This window comes from Urocitellus parryii, chromosome 12 (genome assembly GCF_045843805.1).
Source record: "Urocitellus parryii isolate mUroPar1 chromosome 12, mUroPar1.hap1, whole genome shotgun sequence".
NCBI lineage: Eukaryota > Metazoa > Chordata > Mammalia > Rodentia > Sciuridae > Urocitellus > Urocitellus parryii.
The window spans coordinates 87387526-87407004 of record NC_135542.1 but is presented as its reverse complement, the minus strand read 5'-3'; the positions used below and the strand labels follow the sequence as shown (position 1 = coordinate 87407004).

Sequence of the window (19479 nt, the reverse complement as noted above, 5' to 3'; positions counted from 1 at the left end):
GGGAATAAAATGATGAGGAAAGAACACTAATCTATGTTCTTGTCCAATTTCCTCTGAGAAGTACCTATCTATATAACTTTTTTTAGTAGGATGGAAATGTACTTATCACACAGTAATGTGCTAATGATATCCCAGTAAGCTGTTTCCCTTCAGGTTCTGAAACTACCTTAGAGGATTTAAAAAAAAATCAATATAAGCCTAAAACAAATTTTAAGTTATCCTTTTATCTTGCTGGCTACTCCTTCTTAGTCTCTTTTGCTGGCTCTTCCTAGAGTGCCCATGTTTCAGGTTGGGACCTCTTCTTTAACCTACTACTTAGATGACTCCATCCAGTCTTAGGTCCTAAGTCCACAAATTTTTCTGACTATATATATGTTATGTTCAACTGGATAATTAACAGACACTTGGAACATAACAGTTGCACAACCCAATTCTTGAGTCACCACACCCAAATCTGCTCACTGTCTTATCAGTGTTGCATACATGACTCCTGTAACCCTTCTACCTTCCAGCTCAAGTCATCTTGAATATACTCATCACTGAAAACGCAGCTCCAGTATGTCAAGAGAGCATGTTGGCTCTACCTTCGAAGTATATCCACTGTATAGTAACACCCTGTTTCAAATACTGTTATTTTCTTCCTGAATGCAATATCCTCCTAACTGGCTTTCTGGCTTCCATTCTAGTTTATTTTCCACAGGGAAGCCGGAAAACTTTCCAACAGCTTTGTATATCACTCTGAATAAAGTCTGAAGTTCCGACTTGTAGATTTTGGTTTCTAAGACACTACATAACTGGCTAGCTCACTACTGGCTTTTCTAATCTCATTTCATGCCATTCTTCATAGTATACTCTCTTTGTTACATTTTCATCTATTCTTTGCTGTTCCTAGAAGAGTCCAAACATGATCATCACTAGGGCTTTGAAACTTGCGATTCCCATTTCCTGGCAAACTTCACATAATTACCTGCCTTGCTCCCTCTTTCAGGACTTTGCTTAATGTCAAAATATCAGAGTCTGCTTCTTTTATCATCTGGTCTGAAATAGTATCACCATGTTTCTTTGCTATTCATTCTCTTTACACAGATGTATTTTTTCTTCTTAGCAGTTAGCACTGTTGGGAAAACTTCTAATGGCAGCCACACCCCAAAAACCCCAACATGGCGCCTGAGGGGCTTCTCTTCCTGTCTCTCCCTTTCCCGCCGGTGCCAATATTCACATCCCGCTGGCGGGGAAACCTTAGCCCCAATAAGAATTAACTTCTTGGGTTCCAGAACTGAAGAACTTACCAATAAACAGGTGACCCGTCATTTACCTAAGCCCTGCCACCTCTCCTTAGATCTATATAAGCCCACAGCCTTTTGTAATAAAGTGGAACCTCTCCGGTGATTTGTGTTGTGTGATGTCTTTCATTCTTAGTGTGGTGTCTTTCAATCACCATGTAACATCATGCAATTGTTTATATGTACACTGTCCACTTTGTAAAATCCTACAGGGGCAGGCTTTTGTTTCTGTTGAATCCTCAGATTCTATAATGCCACTTAACATGTATTTATTGAAAATGTGAATGGATAAATGAACTATTTGCAAACCAACTACTTAACATTATTAGTTCTACAGAATTCTTCTTACTTTTAAATCACTAGCCTGCCTGTCAATGTAATGAATTATGGAAGAGACTGGCTAAATGAGTTGATTTTAAGCCTCAATGAACATTGAAAATCTTCAGCAATTTATTAAGCAGACTCATTTGTTGAAGCAGTGAGGCTTATTAATCAGAAAAATTTCATTTATTTACTCAAAATTTATTTTTATCTATCATTTACACTTTTTTTTTATGTCTACACATTCATGTTACTTTAAGAGGAACTCCAGAATATTAACAAACCATTACTCATGGAACTCACTGTGGCTGGTAGTCAAATTTCATTTACTGTATTTTAGAAGAAGAACAGGTACTTGGTGCTTCAAATGAAGCACCAGAAAAGGCAAAGTCATAACATAAGGGCAAAGGCTGTTCTGTAATTCAGCAATATGCCCTTTATTAGTGGTATCATACAGATAATACTTAGCATGGTTTTAAATGATGACATGTGATTTCCTATGTGGAGATAATCAATGGATTTTAGTAGTAGACTCAATCAAAAATTTAAGATATTATACAATGCAAATGCCATTCAGATGGGAAGGTTTATTATATTTGTTTCTTTGTTTTGGTAATCTTTGAAGATATTTTCAGAGAAATGTCAGTTTCTGTCCTTAGGAAATACACTGATTCAATGAACTTGTTGATCTAAATAATTATATGATTTCCTGAATAAAAGGAACCATTTCAGGAAGCAGCTCAGAAATAATATGACTAGCACCTAACCACGAGTAAACATCTGCCTTTAACATAAAAATGAATGTTTTTATGCAAAAGGAGTATAGAAAACACTGAAAGCAGGGGGGAAAAAACCCCACAACCTCTGTGAATACATTCTCTAACTGTGCAAGCTGAAACATAGAGCATGGAATGTAGGCATCTGAATTTAAAGTGATGTAACTAGTAAAGTTTCCATAAAACAGATCAAAGAAAGCTTCTTAGTTAGAGAACAAGACAGCTGAGTCTTGAGGAGTCACATCATAGAAGAATCCTGAACTACCACACCAGTATTACATAGAGATGTAATACAGTATTACACAGTATTACATTGTTGTTCATGAAAAACTTATGTAAGCACAAAAATAAAAACAGGAGACCTGTTTAATTTTTTAAAATCAATAACTTTTTGTAGTTTTGTTTTTATAGTCATTATTTCCAGTAGATGTACACAAAATTAAATAGCATAATGTACTTTTGAAAAAATTAACAGCCTACAGCATTTTCTTATAGCACACTTTGTTTATTTGAAATATAATTGTTGAGTATATCAGAAAAATCAGAAGTGAGCTTGTTTCTTCCAAAGCAAGTGAGCCTGGAAGAAATGTGTTCCTTTTATTTGTTATTCTTGCTTTTTATCTAGTAGGCTTATAGGTTTCTTTATTGTTATTCTTATTTGATTGCCCATCCTCTTACCCAACAAAAATGTCTTAAAAATATGATGGTTTGTGGGCTGGGTTTGGGGTGCAGTGGTTCAGCACTTGCCTAGCATGTGTAAGGATTCTCAACACCACATATAAATAAATAAAACAAAGGTCCACTGATAACTAAAAAAATATTTTCTAAAAAATTCCATGGCTTGACAAATAACCTAATCAATAAATGGGCGAAAGAACTGAAGAGACACTTCTCAAAAGAAGAAATACAAATGGCCAACAAATATATGAAAAAAAATATTCAATATCTCTAGCAATCAGGAAAATGTAAATCAAAACTATATTGAGATTTCATCTTACTTCAGTCAGAATAGCAATAATCATGAATACAAATATAATAAATGCTGGTAAGGATGTGAGAGAGAAGGTACACTCATATATTACTTAGAATGCAAATTAGTATAATCACTCTGGAAAGCAGTATGGAAAGTCCTTAAAAAAAATGAAAAAACTAGGAATGGAAACTACCATATGATCCTGCTATCCCACTTCTTACTACTTATCCAAAAGAACTGATATCTGCATACTATAGGAGTATAGCCACATCAGTATTTATAGAAGTATTTATAGTAGCACAATTCTCAACAGCCAAGTTATGGAACCAATCCAGAAGCCTATAGACAGACAAACAGATTGAGAAAATGTGATATATATATATATTTTACACACACACACATATACACAATGAAGTTTTACTCGGTCATAAAGACGAATGAATTGTGGCATTTGCTAATGAATGAATGGATCTGGAGAATGTCATGTTAAGTGATATAAGCCAGACTCAGAAAGTCAAGGGTCAAATGTTTTCTCTCATATGCAGAAGTTAGACTGAAGTAGGGGCAATAAGGGGGATACAAAATCCTATAGAATAGAAGAAAGATCAGTGAAGTAAAGTAAAGGGATTGGGGGTGGAGAGGAGAGACAGGAAAACGGAGTAACTATGGAATGAAACTGATCAAACTATCCTATGTACATATATGAATATATAACAGTGAATTTCACCTTCATTCACACACACACACACACACACACACACACACACACACACACACACACGGTGCTAATTTACAAAAGAACTATGAATAAACAGAAGAAATACCAGGAGAGTGGAGAAAAGAGAATGGAGGAAGGGAGGAAGCAAGGAAAAAAGGAAGTATGAGAGACTGAACTGGAGCAAATTATATTCCAAACTTGTATAATTATGTCAAATGAACCCCAATGTTATAATACACTAATAACTATAATATACTAATAAAAAATACTATGGAGGAAGGAATCCAAGATGGTGCAGTAGAGGAGGTACTGTTTCTGGCTGCTCTGTGCATGAACCCAAGAAAGCAGTCAGGCAGCTTCCCCACAAGGTCTCACCTAGACAGAATACAACATTCTCGGAGCATGTGACAGGACCACCAGTCCTGAGACCTGTGCAGAAATCAGAGCCTCTGTGTTCCAGTAAGACTCGGGACTCAAAGCCTGCAGTTTAAGTGCGCTTGCACACACACCCCCCTCTGAGGCGGTGTAGCAGAATCAGCACCTCTGCAGAATTCTAGACTGTGCTCTGCTCCCACGCAGGTCACCCGACTGCATTCTAGCCACAGCACAAGGACATCCCAGCTCCCCCAACCTCACCAGACACCCTGGCACTGGAAGCAGATGGACTCCATCTTGGAAAACCTTTCTCACCATTTTTTGGTGGGTGTGGCTATCAGCACAGATCTTTGACTGAACAGGTACCTGTGTTTCCAACTCCCTCCAGCTGCGATAACTCGGGAACAGTGACTACCCAATACAAAACCACTCTAGGTTGAACAGGAGCGCCGCCCACCTGGAGCCAACTGGAGGGTGAGAGGTCAGGCATTTGGGACCTGATAAGCAAGAGAGAGGAGGGGTCTAAAACCTAAAGAAAAACAGTGAGACCAAGATTAGGGAAGCTCCAGGCGGGAGAGGGAGACAATACCAGGGGATCAAGTCTTGGAACTCAGGTTACTTACACTACCCTGAGGGCAGAGACTCAAGCTTAAAATAGACAACTCCACCTACTGGAAGAGAAGCAGGAAAGAAACAGAATTCTAAAAGAGTATTTTTTTTTCACCTTCTTATCCCTTTTCTTTCTCCTCTACCCTTCTATCCCCTGGTCCTCACAACCGCAACTTATGTGAATCCAAGAACTTTACATGAATTAGAACTCTGAGAACTGAGTCACCAGAATAATATAATATAGAGGAATTGCATAAGCCCCCCCCCCTTCTTTTTTTCTTTCTTTCCCTTTTTTTCTTCTTCTCTTAACCTCCAAATTTTACTATTTTTATATCCTGTAATTTTCTAAATACATATGTGTGTTTGTTTTTATGTACTCTACGGTCCTCCCATGTACCTGTCTACCCTAAATTACCTCCTGTCTATTCTTCTGCTACTAACCCTCTTCATTAGAGATCTCTTCCAAATTTCCTAAGTTATATTAATCCTATACCCTCACATCTTTCCCCCTTAGCATACTGTCCTACACCGGACTCCCAGTTCACTGTCCGCCATCAGAAACTGTACACCTTTTATGAAACGACTGATTATATTTTAAATAATAATTGAATCCAACATTTCTGGACATTGAGACTAATTATAAATGTCTTAATAACAATAATTTGTTCATAAGTGATGTATTGTTGATATTGGGATCTGTTAACATTGTCTTTCCCCACAAAGGAGGGATCTTGGAACCATACAAGAGCACTACAAATCTATAGGGTAAAAACAATAACACACCAGTCCCACAGAGCTGGAAAGAAAGAAATTCGAGCAACATGAAAAGACCAAGGGAAGAAAGTACCACAAACAATTCAAGACAACACATTAGAAGAACTGACAGCTATAGCAGAAAATATGACAGTGAAAAATTTCAGGATATACATGATTAAAATGTTTTGGGATCTCAAAGAAGACATTAGAGAACAAATACAGGCAGTGAAAGATCACTTTGAAAAAAATAGCATGGCTTGAAAGAAAGAGGACTAGACTTGAGGATAGACATCCAAATATCAGTGTCATATAAAAGGCAATGACAGGGCTGGGGTTGTGGCTCAATGGTGGAGCACTTGCCTAGCATGTGTAAAGCACTGGATTCAATCCTCAGCACCACATAAAAATAAATAAATAAAATAATGGTATTGTGTCCATCTATAACTAAAAAATATTTTTTTAAAGGCAATGACAATGAACAAGTCACTTAACCTAATGGAATTTAACTTTTAAATCTATGAAGAAAATAATTAAATGATCTCAAAGACCATTTCTGATTCCAAAATTGTAATTTTAAGGCCAAAGTAGGAAAATTCACTTTCTCTATAATCTTCTATTTATATTCACAAATCAGTGAATATAAAATGTGAAGATGGACTGGCAGCTTGGCTATTTGCATGCAAAACAAAAGAAATAAGTTTCTGTTGGTTTTTTAAAACTTGACTACCTGATGACAAACAAACAAATATAGAAAAAGTTCTTTTAAAGAAAAAAGTCTTTAAAAAGTAATAAACAGCATGATATTAACTATGTTTTCATATTAGTATATGATAATTTCTGATTTTTCTACTTCTGCACAGGAATTTGTAATATAACAATTTGAATTTTATTTTCAATATTTCCTTTACTATTTAAATTTCACTGTCAATTCTCATTTCAAGAACTAAGTCTATAGTGTTAGCAAAGAGCAGGCCATGTTAGCTCCATGATGGGAGAAATGCTGGAGTGAACATTTTTACTTTGCTGATTTTTCCAAATAACTTTCTAGTATTAGAATAAAAGATGGCAACTGCTTCATAGCAGATTAACAACTTGATCCTTTTTTTTTTTTAACAACTTGATTCTTAAAGCTTTATTTTCCTTTTCTTTCCTATAAATCTTAGGACCGATTTTCTTTAGGTACAGAAATAATTTGACCCAATATCCCTAAAGATGAAAATTCACTATGTACTATAATAATATTTTTAATAATGTTTCTGTTTATTATGAAAATATTTTTTTGGAGGGGTGGAATTGAACACAGCACCTTGTAAATTCTAGGCAAATGCTCTAGCACTGAACTACAGGCCCAGACCAAGACTTTTTTTAATGCATCAATCTAGCTACTAGTAGGTATTCTTATTTTGGGAAATCATTTTCTATACTTCTGATATACTTTATTATACATAAAGTTTATTTCTTCTTTAAATACCACTGCATCAGACCTTCTGATATTCCATATTCTTTAAGCTTTCTCCAAACTAAGAGTCAGTTTATAAAATCTCTTTAAATTCCACTAACTTTCCTTAATATTTTTCTTTTGTAGATCTTCGGGTTTCAACTCTCAGGAAGAAAAAGAATGTATATATAAACACATGTGTATACCATTGCAGAACTATAGAAATATTAAAGTAGTTATCCTAGAATATTCTACATTTTCATCCATGAATGGTAACAACTGCTTAGAATAATGTATCCCCCAAAATAACAGAGGCCAGGAAAATGACTGCAAAGATCAGGTGATAAGACACGGATGATAATTTATTTTAAATACTGTCAACAGGTAAGGTAGCTGGGAATGTATTAAATAAAAGTTTCCTGGCACTGTTTACTCTTGCATTCAGTGTCTTATGCCAAAAACACTCTGAAAATGTGTTGAAAGTTGGTAAAATATTAAGCCAATTAGATATACAAGAAACAACAGATGACAACAAACTTATAAAAAACAATGAACTAAATAAACTGTTACAGGAATAGAAAAACTTTGTAGATTGAAGTGTTTTAGGAGTGTTACATATCAGAGATTAAATAGTAAAAGTTTAATATGATAATCTTATGTGGGTACCATGTAAGTCTTATTATCTTGTTATATAGTTATGATGCCCCCACCTCAAATTCAACATGTGTAATTTGAAAACAAAACAAAAACCTACCCAGTTTTTCTTCCTAATCTCTATTATGTGTAAATGTCATCTCCAGTCTCCTGATAGTATTATAATTATATAATTATAATCTAGAGTCATCTCTATTTCCTTTACCTCATCCCAGACCAATACCATGGCTCATCCGTTGGCAAATCCTATTGATTCTTCCTTCAATACCTCTCTCATATCCAATTCCATCTTTCCACTCTCATGGTGGCCACCCTCTTTCTGGTCCCTTACTTGAAGACTTCACTAATCTCCAGAAGATTTCCCTGGATATAATTCAGACTGCTGTTCATTACCAGCTTGATTTTCACAAAATACTGGCTCACCATTATTTGCCAAAGTGCCTACATCTTTGGCTTTAAAGAGCCAAATCTGGTCATGATATACCCTTTTGTATCAGCCATAGTGATTACTAGGAGTCTTCATCAATTAAAACTACCTGCTGCTTCTGAACACATTTCTTTTTATTGTCCTTGACTGTTATTCACTTTCTCTGGGTTGTACTACACCCACTCACCACAAAGTCAAGAAACAAAGATAACTGAAATCCTACCATTTTGAAAATCAACTTCAAAAGTCTACCTTGATAAGCCCCATCATAGAGTGTTCCTTTCATTTCCTCCAAGATTTCAGAGCACCTCACAACAAACACTGAGAGCCAGAGCTACTTCTCATAGTTATAAACTAGTTCTCATGTCTCTGTGACCTTGCACAAATAGAAAACAGATAACAAATAATAAGATAGTATAAGAGTAAATGAATTAACATTTATATGAGATTCAGATCTTGGGTAATGTTAAAACTATGGATTTGGGAGATGAAAAAAAATCACCTCAAAATTTAATTTAATATTTGAAATACTCCAGATTCTCAATTTATAAGTTTAAAAGGGGAAGAGATGTTCTGAATGTATTGGTGCATAGTGACTCCTGAAAGTACATTAAGTAGTCCTCCCTTAACTATGAGGGATATATTCCAACCTCCCCACTAGATGCCCCAAACAGTATTATGATATATACTTATATGTATGGATATATAGATGTATGTGTATATAATATACATACACACATGTGGGAGGCCATCCTTGCACGTACTTTGAGTTACCTCCCTGGCTGGGTGAGAGGCATATTCTTGTGTCCAGAGCTTTTCTCAGGTCCGAGGGCTTGTCCGTGTGGAGGCGTGTCTGGCCACTGCCTGAAGACCCAGTCGTCGCACCTGACTTTGGGACACTGCCCCCCTTAATCTTCATTGGATGGGATTTTCCCCAGAATTTTTTGTTCTCCAATAAAAGTCCACTCCCTGGTGTATTCTCTCTCTCTCACTAGCCTCTTCAGTAAACCTCGCTACTCTAATAGGTAGCTGGAGGCTGGAGGTAGGAGAAGCCATCCTGGAGCTGGTTTAAAGGTAATAGAGCCTGAATCTTTAATTCAAAACTCCCTTCGAATTTCTCACATAGGTGAACCTTCATTTATGAAGCCTGTGCTGGCTGCAGGCTAAACACACATACTATATATAGATACATAGATGTGTATATATACATATATATAAACCATATATATCTATATATCCATATATAACTAAAAATAAATAAGTAATAAAATGTGATTATAATAATATAATGTTATTTAAAACTTATGAATTATTTATTTCTATATTTTCCATTAAATTTTTCAGCAAAAGTTTACTACAAGTAACCAAAATAGTAGAAAGCATAACAAATTTGGATACTTTAAACTATGCTAGATGATGCATATGATAACTTAAGTAAATACATCCTATTTCTATAAACATATACAAATGTCAGGAGACAATGCCATGACTTGTTAATATACCTCTAACAAAATGTTACTACATTATTACTTGAAAAGAGCTACTTTGTTTACCATAAGCACATCATTATATACAGCTTAATAAAGAAAGCATAACATAACCCCTAGTTTCTGTTAGCTGAGATAAAGGGAGTATAATTATATCTGAAGTACTGAAGTGTTACAATTAGAAATACTAAATGGAATTCTTTTACTGTGAAATTACTTTCCTCACTTTGCTACAAGTTAGTTTTGTATATGCTTGTACAAGTGCAGACAAGCATAGCATCCATATATATATTTTATTTTTTCTTTTGTGGGCAGAAATATTGTTTGATGAACTAGTCTATAAATAATATATAAAAAGCAGAATTTTTTAAAGGGAAAAATAGTAGAGTTCAGAAATAGGACAAACAGAAGGTAAAAAATGTAAACTGAACAGATGGATATTTGATGTCTGTCCCCTCTCCTTCGTTCCTCCCCAAAGCTTCAATTTCTCTTGGGGATCCCTGGGTTCTGAAGAAGGTGACTCTACCCTGGTTTAAACTAAGCAGAGGCCATAGTGCTTGGTTCAAGGGTAAGAATATGACTGAATCCAGTAAAAAGAGTGCATTTCACTTTCCCCCCTATGAGTGTTAGGATTATTCATTCTCATTCTCCTCAAATGTTAACACAGGTGCTTACTGGACCAGATGAATAGAGTGTATTACAGACCTTGAGGTGGGACAGAATGCTTTCGGATGATAATACTCTTCTAGACAGACGAGGGAAGGAAATTGGGTCCTTGGGGACATTATAATGAGCCAAAGCAAAAAATCTTGTCTAAATCCAGTTTTACCTTGGCACTTTTTATTTATAGGAGTCAATGAGTTTTCATTATCTCTTAGGTCAGCTTGAAATTTTGTTTTCAGGTACTTAGTAAACAAAAGAATCCTAACAGATACAAGGAAAATCATATGTTGTTAGACAATGATTGGGGAAAACATTTGCTGTTTAAAAGGTTCACAACTTTTAATATAAATATTAAAATCAGCAATTCAACACATTCACAAAAGCAAAGATAAATTTTTATAATACCTAAAAACTGCATCTAGATTTAAGAGGAGAATCATCCAATGATTTCATTTTGAGTTCCTTGAAGTAAAATTACTTACCTGTAAGAGTACTATGTCTATATTCTATCTTGTGCTGGGGATTCTTCCTGAAAAAAAAAAAAAAGCAAAAATAAGATCTAGTTTTACTAAAAACTAATAAAACTATTTAAACTAGAATACTAAGTAACTTACAGAAAAAATTAGGCCAAAAGCCTTCTTATTGAAAAATATTCTTTTTAATTACAGTATTTACTAAGTACCTATTCCATGCCAGGCACATTTCTAAATGCAAAGACAAGAGTTATGCAAAGATATGCATAGGTATACAAAGATGAAGTTCATATTTCAGGAACTTATACTCTAGAAAGATAGGATGAGTCAAAACATAGTATGTCATGTTTGTAAGACATAACATATTGTATTTCTGAAATGTCATTATCACACACACAACAATATAATGTAAAATAGTAAAACATATGACACAAATATCGGAATGTATTTAGATAAATACACATGCACATATTGTCCAGAAAGACACTAGTAAGGCTCTCCTTGAGTCCTAAGAAAAAAACCATTTAACTAATGACTCTCGAAAGAATGTCAATTGTTTGTTATAAGGGAAAAAAAAGAAAGTCAATATTGTTGATAAATTCATATTACATATTCTGAAGCCAAACATAAACTACTAATGGAACAGCATTTTAAAATTATATGTATCTATGACCCATTTCTTCTATTACTAGTTAAACAAATATTTGGCACCCTGTGTGTATAAGATATTTTCCAGATAATGTAAAACTTTGGCAGCAAAAATCCAAAGCAGATGTCAATCATAATCCATTTGATGGGTGATACTCCTTCCTGAGGTGACAAAAAGGAGGATCATGTATACTAGCAATAGATACATGCTCAAATATACAACTTTCTAATATATCTGTAACAGAAATAATTATTTTTACATGATGAATTTTCATTTGCTTATTAATTCTTTAAGTACTGGATGAAATTTTCATTGTATTCTGGCTTTAAGCTGGCACTGAAGTTAAAATATATAGCAAGTTATACATTCTTACCCTTGAGGAGACAGAGTCTGGGACCCAGGGGCCAAACAGACATTTGATAAGCATTTTTTTAAATTGAAAAATGAGAAGATGGGAAGTACCCCTTATGATATTTTTTAGGAAACAAGTAATAAATTCAGCCTTAGACCTTCTTTCTCAGACTAAATAATCCTTGTTCTTCATTAAAATTTTTTTCCATTAGAAAATAAGGCAATTTTTAAAAAGCTAAAGAACTTAGGTTACGTAAGGATTTAAACTTTTCCATAAGTCCTCCCACTCAACTTCATATTTCCATATATAGTTCAATGGATAAAAATGGCCAGGTGGTAGATGTTCAATGAATGTGAGCCTAATGAGATAAAGTTCTTGCCTAGAGGCTATACTTTCCAACTTAGTAGTGACCATAAGAAGATAGAGGTCCAGGCAAATTATGAACTGGATTAAAAAAACTTGTGTAATAATCAGGTGAATAGAGGACACAGAGACTAACCCACATAATTATAGTTATCTTATATTAGACAAAGGCATCATACATTGGAGAAAAGATAGCCTCTTCAACAAGTGGTGCTGGGAAAACTGGAAATCCATATGCAACAAAATAAATTTAAACCCCTACCTCTCACCATGCAGAGAACTCAACTCAAAGTAGATCAAGGACTTAGGAATTAAAACAGAGACCCTGTGTCCAATAGAGGAAAAAGTAGGCCCAAATCTCCATCATGTCGGATTAGGCCCCAACTTCCTTAATAAGACTCCTGTGGCACAAGAATTAAAATCAAGAATAAATAAATGGGATGGACTCAAACTAAAAAGCTTCTTCTCAACAAAAGAAACAATCTATATCTTGGGATATATCTTGGGAGCAAATCTTTACCCCTCACACATCAGATAGAGCACTAATCGCTAGGATATATAAAGAACTCAAAAAGCTAAACACAAAAACAAAACAAAACAAAACCCCAAATAACCCAATCAATAAATGGGCCAAGGACCATATACAAGGATATACAATCAATCAAGGAATATATGCAAAAAGTGTTCACCATTACTAGCAATTAGAGTGATGCAAATCAAAACCACTCTAAGATTTCATCTCACTCCAGTCAGAATGGCAGTTATTATGAAGACAAACAACAATAAGTGTTGGCAAGGATGTGGGGAAAAAAGTACACTCATACACTGCTGGTGGGTCTGAAAATTGGTATAGCCAATATGGAAAGCAGTATGGAGATTTCTTGGAAAATTGGGAATTAAACCACCATTTGACCCAGCTATCCCACTCCTTGGCTTATACCCAAAGGACTTAAAAACAGCATACTACAGGGACACAGCCATATCAATGTTTATAGCAGCATAATTCACAACAGCTAAACTGTGGAACCAACCAAAATGTCCTTCAATAGATGAATGGATAAAAAAAAGTGTGGATATATATATACACAGCAATAAAAGAGAATAAAATCATGGCATTTGCAGGTAAATGGATGGAGTTAAAGAAGATAATGCTAAGTGAAGTTAGCCAATCCCAAAAAACCAAATGCCGAATGTTTTCTTTGATATAAGGAGGCTGATTCATAATGGGATAAGGGAGAGAGGGAGCATGGGAAAAATAGACGAACTCTAGATAGGGCAGAGGGGTGGGAGGGTAAGGGAGAGGTCATGGAGTTATAAATGATGATGGAATGTGATGATCATTATTATCCAAAGTATAGGTATAAAGGCACAAATTGTGAATATACTTTGTATGAATATACTTTGTATACAACCAGAGATATGAAAAATTGTGCTCTATATGTGTAATAAGAATTGTAATGAATTCTGCTGTCATATATATATGTAAGTAAGTAAGTAAATAAATAAATAAATTCTAGTCAGTCTGAGAACCATGCACTTTATTGTTGTGTCTTATTTCCAGCAGTGCCTAGTACTTACATTTGCTTCAAATATGACATTTGCTTCAAATCCTCATCATAACTTTTTAGATAATAGGAAGTAATTATAAAAACATAACTTTAAAGGAACTGATAAAACCCAGAAAAACAAAGTTATTGCTTAAAAGCTGTGGTAACATGGAACCTGTTTTCTACAAATACTACTACTTTCAAGAGATGCAAATGAAAGATGAAAATCTTCACAATACTCTCTAATAGAACTTTCTGTGATGAGGGGCAATTTCTCTGTCTATGCTATCTGCACACTGAGTACATGCAGCTATTGAGCACTTGAAATGTGGGTAATAGAGCCAAGAAACTGAATTTTAAATTTTATTCTTATTAATGTACAATTAAATATAATAGCCACATGTGCTTATCACACTGAACAATACATATTTAATTTAAAAAATGAGCTATTCCCTGCAAAGATAAATTTAAAATTAACCAAAAAAACTCACAAGACATTATCTTCTTTTCAGAGTGACCCTCAAAAAAAAAAAAAAAAGTAAAAATTCTATAGAAACGCTGTTATTCAAAGAGGGAGGGTAATGACTAAAAGAGGGTAGAGATCAAAATCAGAAAGATCGAATTAGAATTCTGGCTCAACCACCACCTTACAGGCTAAGCTGCAGTTTCCCCATTTGTAAAACAGAAGATAACAATAGAACTTGCACCCATACAAAGCTGTTGTGAGATTCCATAACATAGTAAGTTTACAGTCTAAGAGTTTAGAAGGTGGTAAATAATTGATCTTAGCTATCAACTCATTCCTTATTAGTTTCAAGAAATATTCAGAGTAATTATTATAAGCCAGGCCTTATTAGGTGACAGTGACTTTCCTTACTGATAATATCTTTTCTTGTTAAAATAACTTTTCCTACAATGTGACATTAAACAATGCAAGACTACAACTGTAATTAATTAGGGTCATAACTCAACAGTTTTGAGAAATGGAAAAAAAGATTCTATGTAAGATTGTGAGGTTGGGATAATTAACCTAAATCTGACCTTTGATGAAAAGAAATTCAAACTTGAGAAAAATGAACTGGACAACTTAGATGTGAAGAGAGCTGAAAATAAACAAAGCTGTGTGATGATTTGTAGGAAGATCTTTCCTTTCTGTACATGCTGGTGCAAGTCACTGACTTGTTAAATTCAGTGTTTTTTTAAGTACAGTTAATACTGGGCATCAGGGAAGGAAGAACAAAAAAGCAAAGATATTAATACCAAAAGTATTCACCTTTAATTTAGAAAAAAGATAATTGGGATCTGGGGTTGTAGCTCAGTGGTAGAGCACTTGCCTCACATGCCTGAGGCACTGGGTTTGATCCTCAGCACCACATAAAAATAAATAAATAAAATAAAGATATTATAGACACTGTCAAATGACTAAACCTCTGACTCTTACAAGTGAAGAACTGGAACCAACGAATTTAACATTGAGACTCAAGTACAGATTATTCACTGAATGAGGGTTAAAAGACTGCTGAAATATGTTGTAAAACTAGAATGTTTAAAAGTCACATTAACTTTTTAAAAACGGAAAGCAAAGATATGGTATCAGAAAACAGGGGAGGGTACAGTTTAGAGTTTCAGCAGATGGCTCTCCATTTTCTATTCTCTTGGAACACACTCACAGTTGTACTCACAAATCCCATCTAAATACTCCAACCTTACATATTACCTAAAAGAAGTCCAGCCATTTAGGAAAAAAAATGAAGGAAGAAAACAGTTTTACAGTTGCATATTCCAAAACAGAAGAACAGAAAATCTATCATGAAATTTTATAATATATACTTTATATATATACCTTATATGCATATGTGATATATGTGTATTATTTTGATCATCTGTCAAATGAGTTGCTGATTTTTCTTACATTTTTAATACCTTTCATAGTTCCTATAATACTATCTTTTACAAGGTAGTATCCAACTATGCTTTTCATAGATTCATCTACATACTAAAATACAATCAACTTTTTGCCTTCAAAAACATTTTGATTAACTTTCATAAGAGTTTTCAAAATGATGTAATATTTGTTTTTCTATTTTCTAAATTAATTTTTTGTCAAAATTTTATAATGATGTTTTGAAACATATATATATACATTATGGAAGGGCTAAATTGAACTAATTAACAAATGTTCTACCTAACATTCTTCACATTTTGTGTGGTAGACCAGGTAAAATTGACTCTCTGAGATTTCCAAATATACAGTACATTGTTATTAACTATAGTCACAATATGATACAATAGATGTCTTGAATTTACCCTGTTTTACATTTGCTTCAAGTGGATGAAACTTTGTATCCTTTGGTTAACATCTCCCCAACCCAACTCCCTTTTGCACCTGGTAACCACCATTCTACTGTCTATTCCTGAGAGTTAAGACTTTTTAGATTCCATATGTTACTGAGATCATGGAAGTATTTTTCTTTCTCATCTTGACTTATTTCACTTAGCATTCTGTCCTCCAGATTCATCTGTACTGATAGGATTTCTTTCTTTTTTAAGGCTAACTAGTATACCATTGCATATATATAACATTATCCACTCATCTATGATAGACACTCTAACCGATTCCCTATCTTGGCTATTGTGAATAATGCTGCAATGAACACAGGAGTGAACATTACCTCTTTAATGATTTCACATATATAGTATATACTCTGTAGGACGATTGCCGGATCATATGGAAGCTCTATTTTCAATTTTTTAGGAACTTCCATATTGTTTTCCATATGACTATACTAATTTACATTCCCACTAACAACAGGAAAGAGTTCCCTCTTCTCCACATCCTTGCCCACCCACACTTATTTTTACATATTTTTTAAAAATATAAATTTTAGTTGTAGATGGACACAATATCTTTATATTTTTTATGTGCTGCTGAGGATCAAACCCTATTTTTACATATTTTAATAGCTATTGTAACAAGTATGAGGTAATATTTCACTGTAGTTCTAATTTGCATTTTCTTGATGATTAATGATGTTGAACATTTTTCATACACTTGTTAGCCGCTTTTCTGTCTTCCTTTGAGATTTTTATCTATTCAGGTTCTTTGCCCGGAATATTTAAAAATTTTTAACTTACGTTATCAGTTTTCTTTTTATTGAGTAACTTAAATAATTTGAATAGTAACCCCTTATGTATGATTTGTAAACATTCTCTCCCTTTTTCTAGGTTGGCTCTTCATTTTGTTGGTTATTTCTTTTGCTGTTCTTAAACTTTTTAGTTTGATGTAATTCATCCATTCATCCACTTTTGCTTTCATTGCCTGTGCTTTGAAGATCATAACCAATATACATTGGTCAGACCAATATCTTTAGAATTTTTTACTTTATCCTCTAGTAGTTTTATAGTTTTGAGTCTTATATTTTTGTATTTTGTTGTTATTAGTTATACATGACAGCAGAATGCATTTCAATTCATTGTACACAAATGAAACACAACTTTTCTTACATTTTGGTCTTTAATCCACTTTTAGTTGATTTTTTGTTCATGGTATGAGATGAGGGCCTAATTTAATACTGCTGCATGTGGATATCCAATTTTCCCACCACGATTTATTGTTTTCTTGATGTTTTTCTTAAATGTCAGCTGGCAGTAAAAGTGTGGATTTACTTCTGAACTTTCTGTTCTGTGCCACTGGTCTATTTTTATGCCAGTATCATGCTGTTTTTATGTTTTTACTAGTGCACTATAGTTATAAATAATAGGTTTCATTTTGACATATTCATAAATGCAAAAAACATAATTTGCTCCATTGCAATTCCCAGTGCTTTCCCTTTCCTTTCCCTCTTCTCTCCCCTCTCTTTATTCTACTCTAATGGTCTTCCTTCTATTTATTATTTTTCAAAATTATAGTTATACACAAAAGTGAAATTAATTGTGATATATTCATATATGCACATAGCATAATGTGGTCAATTTCATCCTGTAGTTCTTTCCCTTCCCATTCCTCCCCCAATTCCCTCCCTTTACTTCACTGTTCTCCATTCTATTTTAGTAAGATCCCTCCCTTTAAAAAATTCCTATTTTTCTCTAGCTTTCACAAACAAGAAAACATTTGACCTTTAACTATGGAAGTTTGGTTTATTTCTCTTGGTAGAGTATTTTCCAAGTTACCAGCAAATTATATAATTTCAGCCTTCTTCTTCTTTTTTTTTTTTTTTTTTTTTTTACACATGACAGTACAAAGACCTTGACATATCATACACTTGAATCAGATGGGATATAATTTCTCATTTTTCTGAGTATAGAGGTTGCAGAATCATATTGGTCATGCATTCACATATATACACACAATAATAATAATGTCTATTTCATTCTACTACATCTTCTTAAGGAAGTCCGTTCTTGTGTCAATACGTTGGTGTGATGACCCTGGTTTCTCTTAGCAGTTGCAGTGTCTCTGATCTAATTCCTAGATCTCTGATCTACTTCTGAGTCGATTTTTGTGCAGGGTGAGAGAGAGAAGCCAGTTTCATTCTTCTACATGTGGTTATATAGTTTTCCCAGCACTATCTATTTAAAAGGCTGTCTTTTCTCCAAAGTATGTGTTTGACACTTTGTCTAGGATCAGATGGCTGTATCTATGTGGATTTGTCTCTGTGTCTTCTGTTCTCTTCCACTGGTTTTCACAACTGTTTTTATGCCAATACCATGCTGTATTTGTTATAAAAGCTCTGTAGTATATGAGATAAGGATCTTTCCTTATTCAAAATAAATTTTAGGACTATTTTTCAAGTTCAGAGAAGAATGTCACTGGTATTTTGATAGGATCATATATGGTCTATAGATAGCTTTTGGTAATATGGCCATTAATTACTACAGCTTTGTAGTATATTTTGAAGTCAGGGAGTATGATACCTCCAGATTTGTTCATTTTGCTCAAGACTGTTTACTGTTTATCTATTTGGGGTTTGCTTTGATTCCATATTAACTTTAGAACTGTTTTCTGTGCAGAATGTCTGAATCAGTACATAGCTCTGGGTAACATGATCATTTTAACAATGTTACTTCTTCTGATTCATGAATACAAAATGCATTTCCATTTGCATTTGTGTTTTCTTCAATTTTCTCATTAATGTTTTATAGTTTTCAGTGTACGTTTTTCACCTCCTTGGTTAAATTTGTTCCTAAAGTGGGGTTTTTGGGTTTTTTTTGTAGCTCTTGTAAATGAGATACTACTGTTAGTGTATACAAATGCTACTGATTTTTGTAGGTTGATTTTTATATCCTGCAAATTTACTGAATTTGTTTATTAGTTCTAATGGGTTTTTTTTAATGAAACCTTTAGGATTTTCTATATATAAGATTATGTCATCTGCTACATTTTTCTTATTATATAGAGAAAAAAGACACTTGTTTTTCCTACTTCTACTACTTCTAAAGAAAAATGGCTGTTTAAAGCACTTGAAAGAATCTTTTATAATATAAACAGAATAAATTCTTCCCAGTTGGAGTACAAAATAGTTTCTAATAATTTCTGAACTGAAAATGAACTTTTTAAAGTAAATGCTAATACTTATGTTTTTTCAATTAATTCTACTCCATGGATCACAATGTTT

General features: G+C 33.8%; 1 protein-coding gene across 1 annotated transcript in view; it reads right to left on the bottom strand.

Moving 5' to 3' along the window:
- Positions 1–19479, bottom strand: part of Aplf (aprataxin and PNKP like factor) — a 107761-nt gene that overhangs the window by 2398 nt on the left and 85884 nt on the right. The window contains exon 9 of the mRNA XM_026387229.2: positions 10963–11009. Within this exon, the coding sequence (XP_026243014.2) occupies positions 10963–11009 (47 nt within the window). The remainder of the gene's footprint in view (positions 1–10962; positions 11010–19479) is intronic.